General features: G+C 63.8%; 1 protein-coding gene across 1 annotated transcript in view; it reads left to right on the forward strand.

Moving 5' to 3' along the window:
• LOC123830605 (contactin-4-like) overlaps nt 1-23,254 on the forward strand; it is a 212,148-nt gene that overhangs the window by 130,897 nt on the left and 57,997 nt on the right. Inside the window, exons 8-10 of the mRNA XM_045857008.1 lie at nt 6,751-6,887; nt 9,983-10,112; nt 18,154-18,304. Coding sequence (XP_045712964.1) covers nt 6,751-6,887; nt 9,983-10,112; nt 18,154-18,304 — 418 coding nt within the window. The remainder of the gene's footprint in view (nt 1-6,750; nt 6,888-9,982; nt 10,113-18,153; nt 18,305-23,254) is intronic.

Consider the following 23,254-nt stretch of genomic DNA (forward strand, 5'->3'; position numbering starts at 1 on the left):
CTCCTGGTTGTCTGTCTGTCCGTCTGTCTGTGAGGCCCTGGGCTTGGCTTCACTCGGGTGTAGGTCTGGGGCCCATGGTCACCCTTCGTCACGTCCCCTCTTTGGTCTCGGTTCCGTGAACATTTCGACGCGCACACACTGCCCGGGCCCCGTTCCGGTCCGAGTGGGGCGTGACCAGGCCGTCACCCCAGGCCGGTAGGTGCAGCCGCCCCGGTTCCGCCAGACCCCGGGCGCCGGCCCAGGCGTCCTGGGAACGCCGCCTCGAGCAGGTGCTCAGGGGTGTGGCTGGACACCCCGGGGGGTGGGGAGCCATCGGTGGGCCCTGCGTTCTGCCACGTGGGGCCACGCCCGCGCCCCGTGTGTCCCGGCCGCCGGAAATAAACGCTGCCGACCGGTGACTGCGCAGGAACGGTTTGAACAGACGCCAGCTGTGTCACGGCAAGGAGGACGGTGCGGAGGGGTGAGCCGAACCAACGCCTCTGAGTGTCCTCGTTCCCCGAGGTCCCAGAGAGCACAGAAGTCAGTCTGTGTCGGCCGCTCTTCTCCCCAGGCCCTGGGGCGGGGGGCGGGGGGGCACGCACCTGCCGTCCTTGAAAGCGCTCACACCACGCGCTGCTGGAACATGCCCGCGCCCCTCCTCCGCCACCGAGCGTCCCTCAGCAGCCCTGAGGCTGACCCCGCCCCCAACGAAGGGCAGGCTGGACGGAAGGGACAGTGGCACTTTCTGAAACCGTGGTCGTTGGCACCCGATTCCACAGGGTGAAGGTCAGAGACGCCACAGCTCGCCGGCTGGGAAACGCGGGGCCGGAGCCAGCGGGCTTGTCTGTCGGTTTTGCGTGCACGGGGTGCTTGCTTCTCGCCGGGGTGACCGTGCTTCCTCTCGTCAGGCGGGGACAGCGGGGAAACAGTCGGGTGATGGCCAACGATTTTTTTCTTTTGTTGTTCGCTGAGGGGACTTCTCAGCTCTGCACCGGCTGTGCCTAAGTGCTCCTTGAGCCGCTCAGCTGGTGGCCGCGGTCATCTTCACTTTCGCGGTTTTCGTGAGTGACATCTCTGCTCCCGGCGTGATGGGCGAGCATGAAGGTCTCCATCACCCCAGCGTGGGTGCCGTGGCTTCCCGAGGGCCAGCCCCCCTCCCTCCCCGGGGGCAGAGTTCTCCCGAGGTTTTCTGGGCGTCAGCCCTCCCCCGGCAGCCCCTGCCCTGTGCAGGGTTGGGCGGGGGGTGTTTGTCCGGCGTCCAGACCTGAGATGAAGCTCACGTCGTCAGAGCGTCTCCCCGCCCCACAGGGAGTTCTCTGCATCCTCGTGCGGAAGGGGCAGACATGGTCGGCCTGCGTCCGGCGACGGCCCAGCCTTTCCCCAGCTGCCAGCACCGCGGTGCCGGGAGCCTGGCTGGGGCCGGGGCGCCCGTGCTCAGTCACTCATGGCCCTCCGCCCGCCGACACCGGTGGCAGGGAGAGGACTGACCGTGAAGAGTGCCCGGCTGTCCCGGGAGTCTTTGGGTCTCTGCCAAGTTTCCCCGTGCTGTGTTCCTGACGTCCGGCTGAGGGGGGGTCCTTGTCTCTCGGGTCACTGCACAGATCAGAGACGGGACGGAGGAGCCCCCGCCGCTAATCCCGAGCCCGCCACCCGCTGTGGGGATGGGAGCATCTCCGACAACGTGGGGAGGGGCCGTGCCCGGACACCACAGCCCTCGGGCTCCAGCTTCGACCCCGGCTTCTCCTCCGGGTCCGAGTGGTCGCGCCCCGGGCGTCCGTCCTCCCCTCCGCACCCCCAGGCGCGCGAGCTTCTGTTCGCCTGTCCCCAGCGGCAGCTCCCCACCCCCGAAGGCCGGCTGTAACAGCCCCCGAAGGCCTGCTGGGCCGACCCCCTGGCTCCTGCCCCCCCACCCCTGTGTCCAGACCCCGGAGCCCCGGCCCGGCGGGCGTGTTCCTGCCGGCTGTGCCTTCCGGGTTCGCCGGTGCCGGTCCTGTTCGGGGCTCGCGTGCAGAGTGAGGCCGGTTCGGACACAGAACATGCCCCTCCCCCCGCTGCCCAGCGTCCCTGGGCCGTGACCTGTACTTGACCATGGTGGCCTAGTTTTCACCTGCTCTTTCAGACATCCGTCAGCACAGAAACTTCCTAAAAATAGATCTGTATATTTCCAGGGGTAAAATACTACAGATCTTTTTGCTAAAGGCGGAAGTTTTCCAAAACGGTCGTAATGCATTTCTCATTAGTTCGACACTTTCTTCATCTCCTCCCACACGGCGGGCAGTGTGGGCGCGAGGGCAGTGAGACAAAGCCCACCCCCCCACCCCCGGCAAGGGGCCGCGCTTTACCAGGAGCTGATGGACAACGTGCTCTCAAGCAAGTGAATGAGCTGGGGGACTTCCCACTGGGATGAGCCTTACAAAGACGGTGATCGCACGGAGCAGGACAGGGCTTCCGAGCTCAGGGGTCCGGGAGCCTCGTCTCGAACCAGCCTCCACGCCGACCCGGAAAAGGGGAGCAAGGGCCGACCTGCCGGGGGGGGGCGGGGGGACAGCCCAGGCAGGAGGTGAGGAGGCGCAGAGGCCGTGACCCCGGAGGCACCGGAGGGGGCCGGGCAGTGCAGGACCCAGCGAGCCAGGCGCAGAGTCTGGTTCTTGCTCTGAGAACAGTGGAAACCCCTCGGGCCGTCGCGCGGGGGAAGGACTCAGTCCAGCCCGTGCGTCTGGAGGGCCTCCGGCCACGCTGTAATGGAGCGAGAGATGAGGAAGAGCGGGAGCAGGAGCGGCACAGCCCGCCGGGGAGCCACCCAGGCCAGAGGGGCTGGTGGCTGGGGCTCCGGGGCGGAGAGGAGCTGGAGAGAGCGCAGGTGCGGTTTGGAGTCGGAGCCGGGAGGGCTGTGCGTCTTCCCCACACTTGCCGGGTCACCGGGAGGGAAACTGCGCCCACAGAGATGCCGCAGCTCCCCCAGGTCGACGCTGAGAGGCAGGGCTGGGCAGAGGCTCGCCTGCCCCTCCCGCTGCCGGAAATCAGACACCGGCCTGCGCGAGCAGAGCCTGGAGCTGGAGCAAAGCCTGGGCTCCCTGGAGGAGGAGTCTCCGCCGAGTGCACACTGGTGAGGAGGGAAGGCGAGGAGGGCATTCCACAAAGACGTGCTGCGTACCAAGGAAGGAAGGGGCAGGGACGGGCTTCTTGGGTGTGAGGACAAGGAAGACCCTGCTCAGCGGGGGCCGTGGGTTTGCCGGGCGTCCTGGTAAAGACACGAGAGAATCGGGTGAACCAGGCGGCGGGCCACCGGAAACACCAGCCTGAAACGTGAGATGACGGTGACCTTCCTCTTCATGGGGCACTGACAGCGGGCAGAGTGCACTCCCAAGTCCCATGCATCCCCTCTCCCGCGGCTTCCCGCCTGCGCGTGGGCCCGTCCCACTCACCCACGGGAAACTGTGAACAGGAGTGGGCCTGCCTCGGGGTGGCCCCGGCCCGTGCCTGCCCGTGGTTCAGTCTCTGTATCTCACACGGCGACCGCCGCCTTTGTCTGCGGGTGTTTGTCCCAGGGGCGTCTCCCCTCCCCCTTCCCCTTCCAGAAGCAGAAACACAGAGGCACTCGGCCAAGAGGTGAAGAGGCCATAGAAGGAGAGTTCGAGCGAAGCCGAGGGCACGGAGAACCCGGAGGCCCAAACTTCGGTCAGCACGAGAGGCCGACCGCAGTGGCCGGCACACGTGCACAGGCACGGATCAGGGCCGCTCCCAGGCGGCTGGTCGACCAGAAGGCTGGAGTGAGGAGACCGCTCATCCGTCCGAGAGACCCACAACGTCATGCACGGGGTCAAACTCGATGCACCCATGAACCTCGTATTTGGAGCTTGAGAACAAAACTCAAAAGTGTTTTAGAGGAGGGACTCTTCCGTTCCGAGCCTTAAAAGAGCAGGAGTAGCCAGAACAGACGGCCCTGCTGGAAGGTGATTCATTCTGCTCAGTGGGTGGGAGCCAACGTAGTGCCCCAGAAGGCGTGCAGCCCTAACCGTCTTCCTGAAATAAAGGTGCTGAGCCAGCCAGCCCAGGCCTTCCCTGCAGATTTCATCTAGGCGTGGAGTTGCAAAATACAGCCTAGGTACTAAGCGATGAATACTGTAGACCCCCACGCAGTATGAAAGAAGGAGAGAGCGTCTTGTGTCAGGCACCGCAGTGCCGTATTCGTTACCCAGGGACTTCGAACGGGGCGACTGACCCAAAGAGATGCAGAGGGATGTGAGCCATTTCCCCGAGACACAGAATCTGACTCAGCCCCGAAAGCTCGCCCACCGGCCGTGACTCACCCCGCTCAGCGGGCGGCGCGCGCCCAGTGCCGGCCTGGCCTCGGCCCCGCGGAGCTGTGCTGCTGCGTCAGGAGAACGGTTACCTTCTCCTGTGCCACTCGCGTAGCAGGACGTCTCGGTCCCCACCTCCCGGGGCCCGCGGGCAGGCGGTCACTGCAGGAGGGGAATGTCTTTATCAGTGCACGTCGGGCTGCTGTGAATTCACTTCACCTTGAAAACGAAGGAAGCACCAAACAGTGTCCGTGAGTCCCCCTGGGCCAGCTCAGGTGGCGGCCAATGAGCTTCCTGTCGAGCACCCAGACCCGCAGGACCCCGCAGGAAGCGGCAGAGCCGGCCCTCCGCGAGGCCACACTGCCCAGCACTGCGGAGGGAGGGTCCTTCCGGGCCCAGCCAGGCCCTCCCCGCCCTGCCCGTGTCCCGTCTCAGGGCTCAAGGCTCGCGTCCAGCGCTCCGCAGTGTTGGAAGCAAGCATGAACACCCCCGGGTGGTCCCAGAAGTCCACGGGGAGGACCCCTCTGCCTCTGCACGTGGCTCTGATGTTCCCCTGGGGGACTTCAACTTGACCCTGCCTCCTGCGTTCCACCGGCCCTCGCCTGTCTCTTCCCCTCCCGCCCGTTGAGGAGTTCGCCGTGGGTACCGTTCCACAGAGCGTCCCGGGGCTTCTCTCGTCTGCCCCTCTTCCCGGCCCCGGGCAGCGCTCACCGTCAGCGGGCGGAATGTGGCGTCCGGCACAGGGCAGCCAGCGGCCCGAGCGGGGCCACACGCCCGGCCCCCCAAGCGGGGCCGCCGAGGCCGCGTCTGCGTGAGGTTCCCCGGCGTCTCCGGCAGAGGACCCGGAGCCGTGGCCGCCGGCAGCCACGCTCGAGGGAGGCGGCGGGGTCCGTGCGCATTCGGGTGGAGGCTTGTTGCCGGGGCTCCTGCTGACAGCCGACCCTTCCGGCCTCCCTCCCCGCAGCGAGGCCTCCGTGAGCAGAGAGGATTTGTGCCGCCGGTTTTGTTCTTTGAAAAACGTGAAGTTGCTTCCAGAAGAAGGGAGAAGCCTCTGCTGGTGAAGAGGTGTGCTTTGCGGTGTGTTTTTCTAGTTTGGCCGATGACTGACAGAGGAAGACAGTCCGGCCCCAGCACCAGCAGTTCCCTTTTGCCTCAGATTACGGGGATCTGGAGCCCTCCCGGGGGGCCTGGGGACCAAGCAGCGCAGGGGCGTGTCAAACACTTCGAGTGGCGTCTCGAACTGAACACCGGCGTCAGCTCCGACTCTCTCTCGGGTTTGCCCTGGCGGGCACCGCCCTGAAGGGGTCCGGAACGATCGGAAGGCCCTCCTGTGCGTGGGTTTGGGGGTGGAAGTTCCCCCTAAACGCGTCTGCCAGCACCGCCAGCAATGGCGTGAGCTGTGCCCTGGCCAGAAGGCGTGATCTTTATGAAGACGTTTTCTGGGACGTGGGACGGACACTTCCTCACCCGCACTGAGAACGAGGAAAGGGAACGGGCCCCCAGGGGCAGTGGGCAAAACAGGGCGTCCTTTCTGGGGTGCAGCGCTGTGTGGGCGGGACTGGGCTTCGGTGCTAACTGTGGGCGGGGTTCGGCTTGCCACAAAGGTGGTGGCAGAAATCAGGGCTGGAGCAGAGACTGGGGACTCTGGGGCCACACCCTGGTGGGCCACGCCCCATCGTCCTGTCGGTGACCATCCTCTGGCAGGGAGGAGTCACAGAAGCCGGCTGTGGGACAAGTTGCGGGAGGCGTGCGAGTCAGACAGGCACAGCTGCTGTGACGGGGACCCGACAGCACCGTGGCTCAGAGACGCTTGTTTCCAAAACCAGGCAGGCGAGGCGGGGGCTACTCTGCTCCCCAAGGTCATTCAAGGCCGCAGACTGGCAGGTCTGCATTTTGCTCCTGCCCAGCGGCCACCTCTGAGCTGTTTCCGTGGCCGCCTTTCTCCCGCCGGCGGGAAGGGGCGGGGAGAGCCCGGGGCACGCATCCGTGAGCGAACAGCCTGGAAGGTGCTCTCAGGACTGGGTGCAGGTGCCGCGGGCGTTTGCTTGGTCATGGGGCTCCCTCTAGCTGCAGAGTAAGCCGGGAAACGTGTGTAGCGGGGGAAAGGTGAGCCCAGCCAGCAGTGGTGGTACAGTGGGGAGAAGTTCTCCCACACGGAGGAGAAAGGAAGGACAGCTACTCGTGGGAGAGACAGGTAGTTCTGCCGCTCAGCTGACTCGAGCTTTCCTCCCTCTGCCTTTGCTGGCAAAAGGACCGGCTGTGGGCCGCCCCAGTGGCGCTCAGGCGGGGCAGGGGGCGGGGCGCCTCCCCAAAGCTCCCTCTGAGCTTCTGCGCAGCCTTGCAATTCGCACAACATCTGGAAAAGGAATTGTACCAGAAGCTAACGTTCGTCCCTTATTGCGCACGATAAAAATAGATGGAACAGACACTGAATGTGCATCTTTTTTCTTTGCTTTCTGAACCGCTGCAGCTCAGCCTAATTGGATCCAGAAAATAAACGATGTCCACGTGGCCATGGAAGAAAACGTCTTCTGGGAGTGCAGGGCCACCGGCCGGCCCAGGCCCACGTACCGGTGGCTGAAAAACGGTGACCCGCTGCTCGCTCGGGTAAGCAGCCGGCCGGGGGCCGCCCGCATCTCGGCGTTCACTGCCCGGTCTGATGGGGCCTCGTTGCCATGGAAACGGGAAAATGGCGAGGTGTTGCTGAAATAATGGGCAGCCTGGTGCCGTTTGCAGTGGAAACATGGAAGTGCAGGCGCTTGATCAACGGAGCCCGAGAGGCCGGTTCGTCGGCTTCTGCGCCAGATCCCGGCGTCACAGCCCAGCTTCTCGGCTCCACAGTGCGGGGGTGGGGGACAGGGGGGACAGCCGGGGACCCGCACACCTGCCCAGGCGGAGATCTGTGTGCGTGGGGACGCGGGGACACGAGCGAGCGAGGCCTCCAGAAGTCCGCTCTCCCCGGGGCCGAATGGCCTTGCTACCCCTCATGGCAGGTGTCTGGGCCGCACGGCGCAGTGCAGCCACCAGGCGGGCACCCCCTCTGCCTCCAGCACGCACGGATGGCAGACAAACCCAGGACCAGGGTCTCCAGTGGCGCACAAACGGAACACAGCCTGGCAGCGGTGACGGGCGCTGGAGGCCCCACCTGCGGGCCTGGGGGCAGGCAGGGGCAGGCAGGGGCAGCTGGGGGCTCAGCGGCGCATGTTCCTCCCGAGAAATGAGACACAGTGATTTCAGAGCTAAGCCTCGGGGTGTGCACCCGCCTCACATCCGAGGCCACCCAGGGAAGCAGCACTCCCAGGACTCTCAGACCTGTGGTTTCCTCTAGCTGCAAGGGAGTCTGGGAAACGTGGGGTGTGCCCAGAGAGAGGGGCGGACAGCCCTGGGCCACGCTCCCCTGCCCCGCCCCGCCCTGGGACCAGAGCTGCAACAGTCCCCCCGCCCCCGCAGGTCGGGGCCCAGAGAGGCAGTGACAGCCGCCCGTGACGACTGGGGGGAAGACAAACACACACTCATGAATCTTTCCAAGAACAAGCCCGCAAACCAATACCCCAAACCATATGCAAAATTTATGTTTCGGAGAGATAAGGGATGTAAAGAGCAGTCTCACAAAGAGATAGGAATGTCGGTCTGCAGTGCTCCGAGAGATGAATGAGGAAATCGTGTCCATAAAAATAAACAAGATATTTTGAAAAGATAAGCAGATAAATCTTTTAAAAGACCAAGTAGCATCTTAGAAACATCTCACCAGGAAATAAAAGTGCTACCGAGACTGTTTATTTTGTGAGGAGAAATGATGGGTTATAATGACACTCACGGGGGGCTCGGGGGTGGGGGGCACACTTCTCAAACCGTGTGGACAGGCACCGGCCTGCCCTGCGGCTCCGGACACCCGGTCTCCTCGGCCCGTCACGGGGGCTGAGGGGCAGTGCCCCGGGCTCTCCCCTTGATGGACGAGGACACCCCATTGTCTGTATGAGGGGCGCCACCGAACCGTGCGCTGGAGCTCCCGCCCTGTGTTGGGGATGGGGCCCAGATCCAAAGGTTCGGCGTCCCCCAGGCTCAGAGCTGCCCGAGGCTGCCGGAGGAAGTCTCAGAACGGGCTCAGGTACAGCTTTCCAAGGAGAAGGGCTGAGGGGGAAGAGCCGTGGCCTTAAGAAAAGCATCAAGTGCTCCTTGAACGTATTCCAAAGGTTGCTCTCCGCCTTTGGGTTTTCTAAGAACAGCCCGTGAGGTGTGGGCGGTGTGCAGAGGGCGCACCGGGCTGCTCCGGGAGCCAGGTGAGCGCAGGGAGGTTATACAGAGCCCGCGGCTGCAGTGCAGGCCTCCGGGGGGCGCCCCGGAGCAGACGGGCAAGGAGGCCCCGCCTGGGCGTCCGCACCTGGCCCAGTCCCTGGATTCAGGACGTTCCTCTGGCCAAGGGCAGCTTCCAGAGAGAGCCGGGGCTGGAGGAGAGCGCCCCCCAGCTGAAAGGGGGTCCTGGAAGCTACCCCCCGGGGTGCGCTGAGAGACGGGCCTCGACGTGGTCCGGGAACATCCGCCCCGGGGAGCCGCCCCGGGGGAGGAACTCGGAATGGAGCCGGGCAGGATGGGGGCCCTCAGGACAAGGAACCACCGTGTCCACTCCAACTTTCCTTGTTGAATGAATGCTCCTGCTGCACTCAAGTGTCCGCTGAAATCTGACCTTTTGCTCAGACCCCAGGGAGAGCCAGTTCCCCGGACACGGGGCCTGGGGCAGGGCCTGTGGTGCATCCTGGCAGGGAGGTCACCGGCCACGGTGGCAGACAGGCCCTCGGGCCCAGCCCCCACCCCCAGCCCCGGCCGGCACACACCGCTCTCTCGGTTCTGGAGGCCGGACTGAAATCCCCAGAGGGTCGGTGCCGGTGTCTGCCGCTTCCTCCCTCTGTGCAACGTGACGGGGCGCGGGGCCTGGACTGGACCGGGCCCGGTGGGTGTCCACCCAGCTCAGCGCCACCCCGCAGCAAACAGGACACCAGTGCGCCCTCGCGCAGGCCGCTTTCTCAGTGGCCGGTCTCGGGGGAAGGGGGGGGGAGGTCGTCCCGGTGCTCAGGAACGTGGGTGACCCCAGCTCTGCGTCCTCGGGGCCCTGTGTCGGGCGCTGACTCCGCTCCTTGGCGGCTGCCGCACCAGGCCCTCGGCCACAGGGGAAGGGGGCAGTGAGTCCCTCGCGCCTGCCCAGTTTGAGTAGACTGGACCCACGGCAAAGGTCTCTCCGCCCCTTCCAAGGCGATCCCAGTCTCTCCCACCCAACCCACCTCCCCAGGGCTGCCTGCGCGTCCCCGGCATGTTTTAAACACGATCAGCAGCCCCTTTGGCTGCACCCCTACCCCCACCCACCCCCAGGCAGCCCGGAGCATTCAAGTAACAAAGCGTCTGAAATGTTAAGTTCGTCCATTCCACAGAGATATTAATCTGAATGCTTTCACTGTTAAATCAATGAGAACTCAAGAGAGTCCTACAATTTAAATTCCATTTTCCAATTGATGTATGGGCCGTTCCATTCAGCATCTGACCTGCCACAAATTCAGTTGACAGATAAATAGATCATGTTATGAAAATTGCTTGTATGAGGGCTGTTTTCTCCCCATTAAGGCCCTTGGCTGTGACGCGCAGCAGAACCTCCCGAGGTCCCCGCTGCAGAGAAGAGAGTCATGGTTTCGCGCTCCTCTCTTCTCTCCCAGGCCAGGGTGCACATCGAGCAGGGCACACTCAACCTCACGGCGGCCAACCTCTCGGACGCCGGCATGTACCAGTGCGTGGCGGAGAACCGGCACGGGGCGGTCTACTCCAGCGCGGAGCTGAGCGTCGTAGGTGAGTCTCCGGGCTGGAGAGGGGAGGAATGGAAACCCGTTCAGGCAAGAGCGTAACCCCGGCCTCGCCAGCCGAAAGGGCGAAATGCCAGCAGAGCGGTCAAGAGGCCAGTCTTTGGGCAGAAGATGCTGCTGCCACGGAGACGAGGAACCCATTCCGCAGACCCTCCCTGAGTCCGCCCCCGCTGACGCCCACCGCCCCCGCTGACGCCCACCGCCCACACGCGTCCCTGGGCCCGCATTCCCGCTGCCCCGTGGGCCTCCCCTCTCACCCCCACGCGGAGTGTCTGAGCGGAGTGTCTGAGCGGAGTCAGCCCGCCCCTCGCCCTCGGGCCTGGAGTAGGGCCCAGCCTGCCAGTAGGTGGCGCGGGCGAGGCCGGGACGGGTCTGTGGGCCGTGGGAGCCAGGCCCCCCCCGCCGCACCCAAATTGGCCGGGCTCTGCCCCAGTGGGCCGCCCCGCCCGCCGCTCCTCTGCCGCAGGGACCCGTCTGCTCTGCTGCTCCGAGCCACCCTCCTCCCTGCTGAACGGCCCCTCGCCCAGGCTCTTGTTTCCTCCAAAACGCCTTTCCTGGCCCCCGAGTTCACTCACCCCGCCCCGGCCTCCGTCTCCCCACTCTCCAGAAGTCACCCTGGCCCGCCCCCCTTCCTCCCACAGGCCGTTCCTCGGCCTCTTAACTCCCCCGGGACAGAGGCTCAGGTGCCACCAGCCTGTTTGGGTGTCACCACTGCTGCCGCTGCCTCCCGCGGCGCCTCAGCTTCCCCGTGACCCCAGGCGGTGTCCCCAGCTCAGCCCGGCACTCAGTGCCCAGGGCTGGAGAGGACAGTGGCGCTCGGGGGAGCCGCTCAGCAGACGCTGCAGGGACGTGGGGGTGGAGGGGGGTGTCGGGCGGCGGAGCAGCAAGGCGGTGGCACTGGTCGCAACAGAAGACACGGCCTGCTCTCGCTGCTGTGTCCCTTCCAGAGCTTCCAACTCGGCAGCCGCCGCGGAATCGCCCTGGCAAGCCCGCCTCTCCGGTCCTCAGAGTCTGCCGCCGATGGGGGGCCTCTGGGGGCTCGGGACGCCTGGTGCTGAACCACCCCGTGCCGGCTCCTTTCCTCTCCGGGCCCAGGGCCCAGGGCCCAGGCATCACCCTCTAAACCCGCCTGGGGCGGGGGGATCCAAGGAGCACACAGGACCTGGGGAGGACTCAGAGCCCGGGAGCCCCGCACCCTGGAGGCCCACCTGGACGGCCTGGGGCCGGCCTGAGGGCCTGCCCAGCTGACAACCAGCTCCCAGACGTGGGTTGCTGGTGCTGCTGGTGCTGCCGGCCCGAGGCCACCCTCCGAGGCCCCGTCCCCAAACGGGATATCCGGGCTTCTTGGCGGCCGTGGGTGGTTCACGTCGGATGCAGCCCACCGACCAGACTGCGGCCGCGGGGCAGCACTCGCATCCCACGGCCTCCCGCAGGAGAGGAGCCCCGGGCATCGGCCATCCCAGCCCCGGCGGGGGGCTGTCTCCCAGAGGAGGGCGGGCGGGCAGGCCGGCCGGCTGTGCGGCTGGCAGATGGCCACACCGGGCTGAGCGAGGTGCCGCTCCGTGGGGCTCACGAGCCAGTGAGCAGCGTGACCTCTCCTTACATCGGTTTCCCCAGAAAAACGCCGTCAGTGAGTGAGAGCACCCCAGGCTCACCTGGTTGCTCACCTGGTTGGAGCATCAGCCTGATCCGCCAAGGTTGCAGGTTCGATCCCCAGTCAAGGCACGTACAAGAATTAAGCAAGGAATGCAACAATAAGTAGAACAACAAATCGATGTCTCCCTCCTTTCTAAAAAAATATCGACAAATGCAGTTTTTTAAAACCCGTAGCTCAGGGCTGCACGCAGCAAAGGCACAGCCGGGCACTGGCGCCATGTGCTGCCCTTGAACCAGAGTCTCGGAGGGACAGGATGGTGGAGGTATCACCCGTTCCCAAGGCCACAGTCCACACACAGAGGTCCCCGGCAGTTCCTCTCCAAGCGTGGACCCAGGAGCAAAGCGGGAGTCCTCTGTCATCGGCCAGTAGGAAATAAGCGCCTCCTCTTCCCTCCTCCCGCCACACCAGCCCGACTGCCGGGGCCCCCGGAAGGTCACGGCCAACTTCAGTCTCCTGTTTCGAGTTCAGCGAGACAGTCCCCACCCTTCCTGTGTCTGACTTCAGCCGTGTTTTCAACGCATTAGCCACTCTGTGTCTTTTACTGGTATCTTTAAGTCTCCTGAATTAGGAGTAAGTGAAGGAAGTGAAGGAACTCCCCCCACCTTGTCCCCGCAGCCCCCCAGCTGAGCACCGAGGAGGCATGGCCGCCCCGTCTCCAGTGGGAACGCACGGAAAGAGACCTGGGGGCTCCGACTCCGGTCTGGGGGGGCCTGAGACCCTGCACTGCTCACCAGGTCCCCGAGGCTCCCCGCTGGGGGCCCACGTTGTCGGGGGCAGACCTCACACCCTGTAAACTCTCAGCGCCCTCTCGTGTCACGTGGCATTGGTCGGGGGGCGGGGGACTATTAAGCGGCTCCTCCAGGGCGTTCCGATGGTCCCTGAAACCTAGGTGCCGCGTATCCAGAATCTTCCTCACAGATCCCCTCGGCACCCAGCCTGAAGCCATCACAGCGGAGTCCCCCCCGCAATCTGTCAGAGCAGGCGGGGGAGGGAGGGCTCATCCGGGGAGCAGCCCGCCTCCGGGCGTCCCTCCCTCCCTCCCCGAGCCCCGTGCTGACCAAAGCGCCGTCGGCCATGGAGACGGTTTCTCCCCGGAACAGAGCGTCCGCGCCGACCACATCCCAGCTTTTCCCTCCCCGGCGTGAGCAGCCGCCGCCCCTCCCGGCTGCCGGAGACACCCCTCAGCGCTTAGCGTGAGGCCGGTCGCCGCCGAGAAAGCCCCTGTGTGTGCGGGTGACGACAAGCGCAGCGAGAGGGCAGCACCAGTGTCCTCTTGGCCGGCTGACACTCCTCCCGCGAGTGCCCCTTGGAAGAGCGCGGCGGGCAGGTGCCAGTCCCCGCCGGGGGGACGAAGACGTCACTCCCACAGTCACTGACACTCTCCTACGGACAAGTGAGCCTGCGTGTCCAGGGCTGGCCCGACTCACAGGGCCCTGCGAGGGCCTGGAGCAAAGGGAGCCGGTGGGGAGACCGAGAGAGGTGGCGTGCCCCCGTCTCAGCGCCGGGCGGTGGTTTGGGAGAGGATGCGGAGGGTGGGGAGGTTGGGGGGGGGAACAGCAGTGGTGCTCAGAGAAGGGCCGCCGGCCCCGTCCCTCGCAGGTGGGAAGGCTCGGAAAGCAGTTTGCTGAGTGAAAAACAAAACTCCCGGGAGGTCACACACCACCAGAGTCCCTCTCTGACACGTTCTCAAGTGGCTAAACCGCAGTGCGGGGCCGGGGCCAGGGCGGTGTGCCGGGGCCAGGGAGGATGCAGCTGGAAGGGGCAGCCGGGGAGAGCTGCCCGTCTCGATGGCGGGTCTGTGCTCGGACTGCGTCTGCCCGTGTTGAGACCGTGGGGGACTGCCCACGCGCACGGCACCCGTGCGGGGAGCTGCGTGGTGCAGCAGGGCGCCTCTCTGCATCATCTTTGCAGCTTCCGATGAGCCTGTAATTTCAAACTAAACGGGGCTTTGTTGGAAACACAATGTACTGGCTCCCGCTGGGGTCTCCGAGGGCTGGAGTGTTGTCCCACGCACCGAAAGGCTGTGGGTTGGACCCCCGGCGAGGCGTGTGCAGGGGGAGGAACCGGTGGATGGTTCTCTCTCACGCGGTGTCCCTCCTCTCCTTGCCTCCCTCTCTCTAAAATCAACAAACCTGCCCGCAGGCGAGGGGCCAATAAAAGATGTGCTTTTTGGCTCTCACGAGTTTCTCAGCACGAAGACCCCCAGCAGTGCAGCGGCAGCAGAGGCTGGGGTGGGGCGGCCGAGGGGAGCCGTAGGCAGGACGGACTCCGTGCAGACGCCCCGCCAAGCCCTCCACGTGCCATCCGTGTGCCGTTTCGTTCAGCTTCCGAAACCGCCTTGTGACCGTGAACGCTTCTCCTGCGGTGCCACGGCCAACGCCGGAGCTCTGCAGCCGGAGGAGTGCGGGAGACAGGCATTCCTCGGCCGGGACCGGGACGGGCAGGGCCTGGGCGTGCGGGCTCCGAGGGCACACGCACACGCTGATGTCGGAGCAGAGAGGCCTCCCTTGGAGCCCGTCATCGTCGTGGGACCCAGAGAGAAAACGGCATCCCCTGCACGCAGCCCTCCCCAGCGTGGGGGTTGCAGCGAGTTGTGATGGGCGTGTTCCGTCCGGGGTCACTTTTAACGGAACGACGAGGGAACGGTTGAAGACGAGAGATCCAGGCCGAAAGGGGGCGCGCGGTTCCGAACTCCCGAAAGGGCCCGCCTTCCCCGTCCCCCTCCCCTGCCGGGTCCCCGCAGGCTGCCACGGGCTGGCCCTGGTGGAGGTGGCCCGCTGTCCGAGTTGTCCTCCCCTGAAAGGGCAGAGGGAAGGGGCAGCGGGTCGCCGTGGGTCGCCGTGGCTCCGGAGAGGACCACCCGCCGCCACGCATCCCGTCAGGAAGTGTCATTGTCACCGAGTCCGGAGAGTGGAGGGAAAGGCACCGAACTTGGCGGTCAAGGGTTCTACCGGCCACTTAAGACGCCCTCGACGCGTGCCCGGGAGTCATGCAATTAAGCGAAAGCAAACACTGGAGAATGGCACAAGGACTCTCCTCGCCACAAGCGTCTCGTAGATGATGTGGTGTCGGCGAATTAAAATCCTTGATAAATAATAAAAAGTCCCTCCCCCTCCCACCCGGAGGGAGGAGGTGCTAGGGCAGGGCTCGGTCCAACGCGGGAGAACAGCGCCCTCTAGGGGCTCACGCAGGAAACACAGGGCAGGGCAAAAGCAGGCCTGCAGCTGCTGTTACGGAAAAGCGTGCCGTAATGAGTAAACACCAGCACGAGAGTAAACTCTGCGTTCCGTGCACAACCGCAAACCCCGCTTTTGCCCCACCTGTGCCGTCCCCTGAGTTCGTCAGGGCTCACGCGTGAGGCTGCCCAGGCGTCTGGGGAGACCCCACTGGGCAAGGGGACAATTGGCTTTGCTTCTCCGAGCTGTTGGGGGCCTACGGGGGCGTCACCTTCCGCGCACGCTTGTTCTTTCACGAGCCACCAAGGTCGGGGCCTGACGGGGCCCCACTGGGGAGCCTCCCGATGTCTGTGGAGCCCCGTCCTCTGCGGCGAATGCCAAGTTCAACGGGCTGCTTTGGCTTTGCCGCCAGGCCTCTCTTGGGCGTCAGAGTCGGCAGGGGGTCCAGGCGGGACCGAGCACCACCCCACAAGCTCAACAACAGGGTCTCGGGTGCAGATGGACGCACAGAGTGGCAGAGCGTTAAGGAACCCGCTCCCGGCCGGGCATTCCCCAGCGGAGCCGGCCGACAGGCAGGGTCGGACCGCACGGGAAGCGAAGGAAGCCAGTTGAGAAAACACAGGGAGAGACTAGAATTTGTGGTTCCACTTTATTAGTGGGAGGTGGTCAAAGCCGGTCCCGTGTCTGGGATGTCCAGCGGGTGGCACGCACGCACGCAGACGGTGCAGCGGGAGCAAGTGCCCGCCGCCCCGTGGGGCCGCTGCGATGCCGCGCCGACCCCCGGGGAAGCAGCGCGTGGTTCCGTGGCACAGCCGCCCGCGCGCCGTGCACGGTGCGATTCGTGTCGGAGTCAGCCGCGGAAGCGCCGCTGCACACACGGAGGTGCCGGCCGGCCGGCCGTGGTGAGAGTCCGTGTGTGCGGGAAGGTGGGGTTGGCGGGAGGGGGTTCTATGTGACGCGAATCCGTAACTCTGTTTCACAAAACACCCTTTTCAGAACACTTCTAGGGGCTTGATTTTTTTTCCGGCATGAATACGTCAGCTCAGGTGTTCACCTAAAATGAGAATGAGTCTGGTCTCCGTTGCCGGTTAGCTCGCGTGGGGTCCGTACCCGGGGGGGGGGGGCCGAGGGGAGGGGCCTTGGTCCGGCATCCCCCCCGCTGAGGCGACCAGACGCAGAGCCCGTCCTCACACCTGCACAGCTGGGCACAGCCCAGTCCCGTCCACCGTGGTGCCTGCCCTCCCCACGTGGTGCCCAGCCTCCCCACGTCCCTGCCTCGGCCCCGCCTGCCCGGGCTTGCAGGCTGTTTCCCCGAGTCCTTCCAGTCTGACAAACCCGAGTCCTCCTGCCTCCTCCTTGCATCTTCCTGGCTTCACACACACACACATAGGCACGCACACGAGTCCTGTGTTCATGAAGCATGTATCTCTCAGGAGCCCACCTTGTCTTCTCAGTCACGCTAACACACTTACTAGGACGGTTATAGTTTTTGTTAGTGTCCTTGGAACGTAAATACGGGGTGGGCCTGCTCTGACCCCGTCTTCTTCGTAACCCTGTGATTCTCTATTACGTGACCGTGAGGATGACCCCGGGAACGCGGTGACCCCATCACAGGAGACGCAGCCGAGCGTGCACCTGCTGGTTAGCTGCGCGTGCTGCAGACGGCCCTGGGGCTCGGGGCCCTCCTCGCGCGGCCAGGGCACAGGGACCGAGACACCAGTGACCTGCCGATACATTGGTGTAGCTTCTCCTGCATGTGGTCAAACCAGCCCGGGTGCTGGTTGCATCCCCACTAAACAGCAACCTCCCACCGTCCTTTCCTTCCAGGACATTTCTGAGGGTCTGTTCACAACAGAAACACTCAGTAAAGGCACGGCTTGCTTCCACCAGAGCTTGTTCACGTGTTCATTAATGATTAGCCGAAGTTTTGGGCGCATGTAAGAAATTGACACCCATTCTCCCCACCCACCCGCCACAGCCACACACACCCCCCCAGTCCTTCTGAAGGTGGTGTGGGGTCGTGGGGCCGCAGGTACATCACTGACTCAACGTGGTGTGAAACTGTAAATTCCATCAGGGAGAGCCCGAGGAGGCAGGGATTGTAAGTGTGGTGGAATTAGGCTCCTAAGGGTGGATCCCTGCCTACGACAGGTCCCAGAACGTGGTACTTCAGTTAGCTCAGAAGAAGGGTTTTTGTTTTTTTTTTTTAAGAAAAGTATCTTTTATATTCCTTACACCAGGACACAGATATGTGTCTTTTCTTTTAGAGAGGAAATAAGTATTTAATGCAGTTTTCACGAATCTGTAGACGTGCGTGGGTTCCTTAGACCGCACGGGTGGCGGGCTCGGAGCAGTTTCCCGAGAGCGGGGCGCGGTCTCCTGCTGGAGCCGAGTGCGGACGCTGAGCAAAGCCCGGGGCTTGAGGGCGGCATCGCAGCACGTCCCACGATGGAGATGCGCCCAGGGCGCGGGGACAGAGTGGAGGTGGCCGCTGCTGCTCGGGGGCAGGGGCGGGGGAGGGCTGCCCTGTGGGTGGTCCGTCTCGTCTGCCCACCGTGTGTGTGTGTGTGTGTGTGTGTGTGTGTGTGTGTGTGTGTGTGATCTGCATCGAGTGCGCACTGACCCCCCGGGACCCGGTGCAGGAGTGATGTGTTCAGTGTCCCGTCCTCCGCGGCCCCGCAGACTCTCACCGAGTCCTGGCGTCTCCCGTGGGGCCCGTGCCCCGAGTGTGCGGCCCTCCCCTCTCCCCGCCGCCCCCTGCTCGCTCAGTAGCACCGCCCCTTCCACGGAGCCCTGAGCTCTCACGACGTGTCCGAGGCGGGTCAGCTCCGGTTTGGTCCTTCTTGCCCCCCCGGCCGTGTCCCCCCCGCCCCGGCCTCGCCGGCTCTGGGCCCCGCCTGTCTTTGTTCGCTCAACCCCGAGTTTTTGGTAAAGACCGCCCGGGCGGGGTGACGGAACCCCCGTCCCTCCATCTCCGTGCAGAGCGCACCCCATCTGCAAGCTGCAGGCGTGCAGCCGCGCGCCGGACCGCGTGCGGGTCCCACCTCAGATTGCGGGGAACCCCTGGGCACCCCGGCTCAGTGCCCTCCACTCCAGGACAACTGGGGCCGCCCCCCGCACCGCCCGCGGCAGCGCAGAGGGTTCGGCAGGGGCTTCTCCCGCAGTAACCAACTGTCTCCTCCCTTCTCTTCCAGCGGCGGGCCCCGACTTTTCAAGAACCCTCCTAAAAAGGGTGACCCTGGTCAGAGTGGGGGGCGACGCCGTCATCGAGTGCAAGCCGGAGGCCGCGCCGAAGCCCACCTACACCTGGAAGAAAGGCAGGGATGTGTTGAGAGAGAGCGACAGGTACGGCCTTGGGATGGTTTGGTGTCTGACGGACCTGCAGTAACCACGGGTCGGTCGCGTTCGCGGCGCTGGAGGGGGAGCGCACCCTGTGGCGTCCACAGGACGATGCCGGTCAGAGAGCCGGAGCCTGCGCAGGGGCTTTGTCCCCCCCTCCCCACCACCGGGGGAAACCCGCCAGAGAGCTGCCCCCCTACCCCGAACCTCCCGCAGCCAGACCACCCGACTGAGCTCCCCCGTCCCCGCCCCGAGTTCTGTGGATGCCCCCCCCCGCTCTCCCCCCGCCGCTTCCCTTCGGCCTAAACGAGTGGACGCACTTCCTGTTTGCTGTGACGACCCCCCCACACGCATGCGTAGTTGGCAGCGGCGTTCGGGGTCTCCTGTTAAAGTCCCTGCTTTTTCGAAGCTAAATATCTCTAATTCCAAAACGCATTCTGCAGATAACATGGTTTTGGCCATTTTAACCCCATCTTTTTGAAACAACAGGGTCTGTTTTTACTGATGTCTGAACTCTTCATCTGTGTGTCTCCCCTTATTCTTGAATCACACTTAGAATGCGTGTTGTCCCTACAACATAAATGTATCTACATGCGTATCTATGTGTGCGTGCGTGTCGTCTGAGGCTTTAGGGCAGACTGCGCCGGTGGCGGGTGTGTCTCTGACACCCCCCGCCCTTTTCTGGACCCCACTCAGTGGGTAGGAAAAGGGTGATTAAGCAAGAGTTTGTATTGCCCATAAGGTAACACTCACCAGCTGCGTCCATAATGATTTTAATCGATGCTAAAGGTCGAGTGCTCAAGGATGCAGCGGGGAAGCCTGTACGAGCTCGTGCGCATCTACCCTTTACACCTGTGCACCTTGGGATTTGCATAGGCCTATTTTGCATAGACACAATTTGCATATGCAAATCAGACCGCTGCCCTGGCGATGTTGTCCTCATTAATGATTGTGCAAACGGACCTGATACGGTTTTCAGATGCTGTATTCGCACGCATGTTACATTCACCGTGCGCACCCCTCTCTGGCTTCTGCTGCGTTGGGGAAGCAGCGTAGGTCACGGAAGACAGGTGTGGCGCTGAAATGCGGGCCCCGCCGGGGACTGGAGAACACAGTTGTGACACGCGGATGCACGTGGGGATGTGACTGAAATACAAGTGTGTGCGGAGGCCCACACACTTAGTGAAAGCTCTACTTTAAAGTTTCAATGTAGCAATGAAACGAAGGAAAAGTGTCTTTAAAACAATGGACAATGGGGATACCAGACAGACAGGTCGGAACCAGGAAACAATGCGGTCAGAGGGGCGGGTGGGTCCGGGCTGGAGGGGCGGAGCTCGGCCGCCGTGGCAGACACCCTGGGGCGACTCCACACAACCGCCCTCCTCCAGTGCACAGCCCTCGGGGGCCTGCTGGCGGCTTGGCTGCCCTCGAAAGCTGCCAAGCTGGAGGGACCCCTGGGGACTTGGGGATCGAGGGAAGAGGGTGGCCACCCACCCGCGGGCTCTCCGAGCTCTGGCCCAGCGGGACACGTGTACCACGCTTCCCCCGAGTCTCGTTGGTCCGGACAAGCCGCATGGTTCTGCCCGAGCTCAGCCCCGCCCGGGAAACACCGTCCTGGCGTGGGCCGCGGAGAGAAGCCGCCAGCTGACGCTTGGCCAGCATCGATGACCACTCGCCACCGCCGTAACTCAGCCATTGATTAAAGACCTGTGGGAAAACGGTGTATTGATATCGAGAGTTCACTTTGGTGAGTGCGTTTCATTGACCGTCTCTACCACTTGACTTCCCTGGAAGCTGGCCTCTCTCTGCCTGACCCCACTGCCCGCCTGCCTGCCTGCTCCCCCCGATGTGACCAACGGGGTCCTGGGACCGCCTCAGCCTTCCTTCGGCACTGGTGACGCATCTCGGTGGCGGAGACGCCCGCCATCACTTAGGCCTGGCAGCTGATCACCTGTTCCTCCATCAGCTCCGCCTGGCGTGACCTGGACCACCCCCATCAGCGCCTCGCCCTCCATGCAGCGCTGTGCCCGCCGCTCTGCCCCTCCACCCCCCACTCAGAACACACGGAGCGGACGTGCCCATTCCCCTCACACGGGCGAACCCAAACACCGACGGGTATCCTGGGGCGATGGGGCCTCCAGCACACGTGCCTCCAGAGGAGACACCGGCCCCTCCGCTTGCGTGTCGCCACCCACAGCATCCGCCCGCAGAGACACGCCAGGTGCCTTCCCATCCTCCTGTTTGTTTTTAAGAGAAAGGAGAAATCTGGGCTTTCCTTCAAGCTATCTTAATTTTCCAATCCCCACAACTAATGACTAGATTTTTTATGTTACAGTTAGTGCAGTACAAACCACACACCCATGGGCCACGTGCACTCCGTCGGCCACTGGCCTTGAACTTCGGAGACACACAAGCTCAGCTGAACACCTCACAGTTTCTGCAAAGGGCGAAAAATGGGGAAGGTTTTCCTGTCACTCCCTCATTGGCGGAGAAGGAGTTGTGCCGTCTTTCTCGTCCTTCTCTGGCAAAGGGGACGCACCGTTTACGTGGCGAACGGAGCACAGCAGTCGCCTGTGGCGCTCGCGAGAGAGAAGCTCAGAATCCCCACGTCAGGAACAGATCGAAATTGTTAGACGCCACAAAAGACGAAATTCTGGTTTGCTGACCTGTGAGCCCCGATTCTCTTTGAAACGTGGGATCTTAGAATCAGAAGGAAAATCTCTAACAGCTGAATACAAGGTATTAAGCGCTGAAGTACAAAATACCGGAACCTGTGACCCCTAGAGTCTATGTTTTAAAAGACTTCGCCAAATGCTACTTCTTACGTGATATTCAGTTTCAACTCGAGCTAACCAGTTGCTTACAAATGAGTTTACAACAGAAATACAAGGAACAACATGAACAGAGCTAGGAAGTGTTTGTCTTGTTTAATCACACGGTGGTACTGTATTTATCTTGGTATAGATTCAGATTCAGAAATACAGGTTTAATGTTAACGCGTGGACTGTTTTTAAAACCAGGGTCTGGTTTTCCAGCCGTTAGCAACCGAAGTCACGTTCACGCCGGCCTTTTCCGTACTCAGCCCCGGGTCCGGGGGACAGGTCTGGTCTGCAGTCTCCACGGCCTCGTTGTCGTGCGGGCGGCGTGTTCGCACGGATGCTTGCCCGGCCGTCGGAGCGCCCGCGGTCAGACACCGCGTAAAGCGAGGCCCCCAGCCGCCGGGGCCAGCGACCCTGGGGCACTCACACACGGTGGGCGTTCACTGAGCGATGACGCCGCCCGCCGGAAAGGTCGTCGTTTCGCGTACTTCCAGCTCCTACACAGAAGGCACGTGAGGCCACGAAACCAAAGGGGGTCTCTGAGAGCACAGGCGGCAGACACAAGGCCCGCGGGCCGAACCCGGCCCCCCACCTTGTTTTATCCGGCCCGGCACCTTGTTTCTGACCGGCAGTAGCACCCAGCTCTCACTTAGCTGTTACGGAATAGTTACATTTGTGCAGTCCTAAAACTACATCCGGCCCTCTGAAGGCAGCCATGAGGCTGGTGTGGCCCCCAGTGCGAGTGAGTCTGACACCCCTGTCTTAGAAACACCAAAGTACAGAGAGAGCCAGAATCACCCATGGAAACCCAGAACCCTAGAATGAGAAGCAGCCCCCCGCTCCCCGCGTGGCGTGGAGTCTCGGTAGTGAGTGGCAGGAGCCCGAGTCCACGCTGCCTCCGGCACCCAGGGAGTTACTGGCTCTGGGTGCACGGGGCCCTTTGAGCGGTTTCCTTCCCGTGTGTGACCCCGGCGACTGCGGCAGCGCCTGGTGCGGGGGATGAGCGACCGCGGGGGAGCTGAGCTGCGGGCGAGGCCAGGCGCGTCCAGGCAGAGGCCGCCAGTCCTCAGGCGGGGAGCCCCGCAGTGAGCGAGTCCTGGCTGGACAGCTGGACGCTGTGTCGCATGCAGGAGAGCGGGGAGGCGGGGGGGGACCCACAGATCCGTCAGAGGCCGGGAGAGCCAGGGACGGCGTCCTGAGACCCCGGGGAGGAGAGTCTCCCGACCAGCTGTGCTGCACGTGGTCGGGAAGAGGGCGGCCACCCGCCGTGGCTGCCCGGCGCCCGCGGTGAGGTCGGAAGTCGCCCGGGCATCGGCACTTTCAGTGCGGTCGGAGCTCTGGGGCCACGATGCAGGGAGGACGCCCCACACACGCCCGCCGCCCTGTGGACAGCAGAGCCAGGCGCACCCGACGGGAGGGGCCCCCAGGGGCCAGGGTCTTATCAGGGAGGGCACATCGGGCCAAGGCGCAGGTGCGGCCTGGGGAACCGCTCCGGCCGAGATCGGGAGGTGAAGCTGTGGGGAGGGACAGGAGGCGCAGACCCCGATTCCGGGGGCTGTGGGGGAGCCGGAGGAGCCCGTTGTCCCCTCTGACCTCGGGGAGGAGGCGGGGCTGGGGCGGGGCCCCGAGAACTGCGTGGGGAAGCGGGAACCGAGGGACGTTCTGTGAGGGGCCACGCCGTGGCCTTGGGGAGGGGCGGCTGTGGTGGGGGAGGGAGGGCCGCCCCCGAAGGTGGTCCGCGGTCGGACAGACTCCGACGGCGCTTTCCAGGCGTTCGGTCGCCTCCGCACACACTGACTGTCCCGCGCACTGACTCGCTCCGGAGGGTTTTACGCCAGGAGAGGTGGCCGGCTCCAAAGGACGGTAACGTTGTTACAGGAAAAATGAGGTTGGCTGCTCTTAACACCAAGAAAAACGCTTCTGAGGTGAATTCAATATGTTCTGGCTCAGAAGAAACAACGCACTTTAAAATCACTGTCGCCCTTTTCATTTTCTCAAGGACACGCGCTGCTCCGCTCGCCCTGCGGCCTCCCGCGGCGCCCGCGGCGCCTGCCTGCTCAGTGGGCCCCCGCCCCGTGGGACCCGCTGTCGGTGCGTCGTCTCCCCCTGCACGTCGTCACCCCCCCCCCCGTGCTCT

Source organism: Phyllostomus hastatus, unplaced genomic scaffold (assembly GCF_019186645.2).
Source record: "Phyllostomus hastatus isolate PE091 unplaced genomic scaffold, TTU_PhHast_1.1 phas_scaffold_129, whole genome shotgun sequence".
NCBI classification, from domain to species: Eukaryota; Metazoa; Chordata; class Mammalia; order Chiroptera; family Phyllostomidae; genus Phyllostomus; species Phyllostomus hastatus.